The 3,586-nt window shown below is 26.7% G+C and overlaps 1 protein-coding gene across 1 annotated transcript in view; it reads right to left on the reverse strand.

The window, feature by feature from the left end:
- The window catches only part of LOC100161327 (1-phosphatidylinositol 4,5-bisphosphate phosphodiesterase gamma-1), a 10,264-nt gene that overhangs the window by 2,599 nt on the left and 4,079 nt on the right, over positions 1-3,586 (reverse strand). The window contains exons 2-3 of the mRNA XM_029486421.1: positions 2,205-2,324; positions 731-931 (exon numbers count right to left, since the gene is read on the reverse strand). Of these exons, the coding sequence (XP_029342281.1) occupies positions 731-931; positions 2,205-2,324 (321 nt within the window). The remainder of the gene's footprint in view (positions 1-730; positions 932-2,204; positions 2,325-3,586) is intronic.

Below are 3,586 nucleotides of genomic sequence, written 5' to 3' on the forward strand. Positions count from 1 at the left end.
TATAATATGTCTTGTCACAAATTTAAAACTATTTTTCTGGATCGGAAAAAAATATTTTTTTTAATAAATAAAAAATACAAATAAAAGTATTCAGAATACGTATTTGAATACTTTACAAGACTGCTTTTTAATTAAGAATAATAATATAAAAAAATAATAATATAAAAAAAAAAAAAAAAACCTAAGATGGTAAATTTATATGACTTATTTATTTATATATATAAGTCATATAAATTTACCATCTTAGGTTTTTTTTTTTTTTATATTTAAAGCCTCAACAACAAAGGTTATTGGCTTAAATCTCAGGCTTATAATAAATTAACATGAATTAACCATTTTGATGTATAAAATTATACTATAATATATGATAATATAACAAACGTGATTCTTATAAATACACGAATCATTTTCAAAATTATTAATTAGGTTATAGTTATCTTACATGGTAGATACTCTGTGTCTCTGTATATTGTAATTAGAAATTGCTGAACATCATAGGCATAACTAGACCTTAAAGTAAGGGGGGCTTCAGCCCTCGCATTTTTTTAATAAGTAAATTATTAATAAAATGTATAGGGGCTTAAGAAATTCTAAGGAGGCTGAAGCCCACCCAAGCCCCCTCCCCCCTATAGTTATATGAATATAATATTATATATTATAATTAATATTAATTAATAATTTCAAGTAAATTGATATTCATTCTGGTTTGCTTTAAAGTCCTTATACTTACACCGCTGTCAGATTTTTCGATGTGTGCCTCTTGTAATTCTTCTACATGATTACTGGGAAACCAATGTTGCCGTTTTCCACCATAATCACCACGCCACCAACCACTGTCCTGTTTCACTACATTTGTAATTACAGCATGCTTGCAAAATGACAATTCATCATCTTGTCGGCTCTCGTAATCAAATGTTGCTTTCACAGTAACCTATAAATGATAAAAAAAAAATATTATTTTACATTTATTTTAGATAAAAATACATAAGTATCTGATAATATAATACTTAATACCTTATAAATACTTGTACAGTTGTACTAATACTATAGGTATAAATAAATATATTAATTTGAACACTTTGAACAGAATTGTTCATTTAAATTTAAAATTATGAATATCAATTGATAATTTTATATAATAACTTTAACTACAAATATGCAAGACATATCTGAGGAAAGACTGATTAATAAGTTAAAACTGTTCAAATTTCAACAACTTTTATTTTTTGTTATCTGATAAGCATTTTATGGAAGAATTTAATAATTTAAAAACTACAAGACAAAATGAAAATGAAAATAGTTAACTGTTTCGTATTTAAATAGTATAACCTGAATTTCGATAAAAATGCCAACAATGGAGGAAGCAACACCCGCATGTGTTGTCTCCGTCTTACAAATGTACAACATAGCAAAAACTGCCTAGAAGGCTACAGTCACAAACTCATAACTAAGAAATAATATTTTCACCACATAAAAATGAGAGCTTTGGCTGTGCAACGTTGTTTTTATTTTTTTTGAAATCATTTAAACGAAAAAAGCTTTAGAAGTTTGAAAAACATAAACGATAATGGTTTTTGAAATAGTAAGCACTTTTTTCATATAAGTGATATCATAAAAATAAAAAGAACGTTGCACAGCCATAGCTCTCGTTTTTATGTGGAGCAAATCTCGTTTCTTAGTTATGACTGTAGCATTCTTGGTTCTTTCCTGCGCAAAAAAGTATTTGCTATGTTGTACATAACATTTGTAACACGGAGACAACACGTCATGCGCGTGTAGCGTCTTTTTAATGGTTAATATAAGTTTATACAATTTACCCGAAAGTTCCGATGACGTGGAGTCGTGGAGTCGTGAAGAAAATAACCGATAAGTATCGAAATGCTCACAGTTAGGGATTTTTAAAAAGTAAATAAACTAATTACTCTTGTTAATGGTTTACATTTTCTAAGATGATATTTCGGTTTACAATAGTTTTAACTTTTAACTTATTATTTATATTTAATGATTAATATGATATTCGTATGTTATTTTACAGAGGTTTTAAAAAACAAACTATTGGACTATTGCTTATTATTTCTTTTTCCGGAAGAAATAAATGATAATTTAAAAATATTAATATTTAATTATTACTACTACTAACAATAATAATAACCCACCCAAAAGTTTAGATGTCAAGTCTAACTTACGAAGTTAATGTTAGTTACCTTCTTGATGAAACTACTCGGATCCATGTAACCAGGCGTACTAGAAATAGAAGAATCATCAATATCCTGAAAAAATAAAGAGTTAATTAACTTAAGCACGCAAACAAAATAGCTATTAAACTATAATACATTATAGAATTTTACAATCAACAATAAGTATATAAGTTATTGACATTTTACCAAGGCTGGACTTATGTTAATAATTATGGTTAATAAAAGTTAAGTAAGTTAAGTTATTTTTAACTTATTAACTGACATAACTGACTAGTTTGCAGTTTTAATTAACTTAACTTTTACTTAACTCATTTGTATCTACGTTTATTCATTTTTAAATTCATAGTTCATATTATAGTTTAAGCTAATACGCTGTTATTCAAATTTAAGAGCTACACAGACATAAGCAGGGGCGGATTGGCGAATTTTTTCGGCCCGGGAAATATGGATCAAACCGGCCCTGCGCCCCCCCCCCCCCATTAAAAAAAAATGGTCATAATTTTACTCAAATTTCAAAATTTGTTTAGTTTCCCCACTAAATTAGTAAAATATATAATAGGGATTTATAATTTATTAAATGCTATAACAGTTTTGGGTTAATCTGCAGATAAGGTTAACCTGTTCAGATTGTTCTAACTTGAACATGTAGTTTAATCTTATTATATTTTATATTCTGAGCGGAGCGATGAGTTTATTGAATTTACATATGTGTTATTTTTTTAAATTAAAATTTTTTATTTTTGTGTTTGTCATCACCTTTTAGGACAGTAAAAATACTTACATTTTCTTAAACTATAGTTTCACTTTTCTGATAGGAAAGTTAATCTAGTTGGTACTTTGAGGGGGCCAAAAATAAAATTTTCCAGTAGTTTTCAAAAGCGCAGTGAAAAACAAAAGAAAAATGAAGGAAAAACAGAAACTTTTACGCAGTCTGTTTTCGAGAAAATCGATTTTGATGCCACTGTACAACAAATGACCGTAGGAACATGAAATTTTGACTGAATGTTTATATTATAGCATTTTCTATACACCATAACATTTTTTTTTTTATAAATATCAAAAAAAAATTATTTGTTGGTTAAAAAAGCTTGAAAATTTAATAGAAGGCTCCTAGTATATTGTTTCAAAAGCAGATGAAAAAAATTAAAAATCCATAGACACAATTTTTTTTATAAGCATTTAAAGTTCAGATATTGACAAAATACGTAAATATGACGAAAGTTTGAAAATTATTTTGAGTTAGAAATTCATAAAACATTTTATTTTAAATCTAAGATTTGTAAATGTAATACAAGATTCCTCATAAATTTGTCTACCTTAAGCAAAAAAAAAATGTCTAGAAGAAAGTCAAATTAAATTTTTATGAGCGTTTGAAATTCATATTTTTA

This window comes from Acyrthosiphon pisum, chromosome A1 (assembly GCF_005508785.2).
Source record: "Acyrthosiphon pisum isolate AL4f chromosome A1, pea_aphid_22Mar2018_4r6ur, whole genome shotgun sequence".
In the NCBI taxonomy this organism is placed as follows: Eukaryota; Metazoa; Arthropoda; class Insecta; order Hemiptera; family Aphididae; genus Acyrthosiphon; species Acyrthosiphon pisum.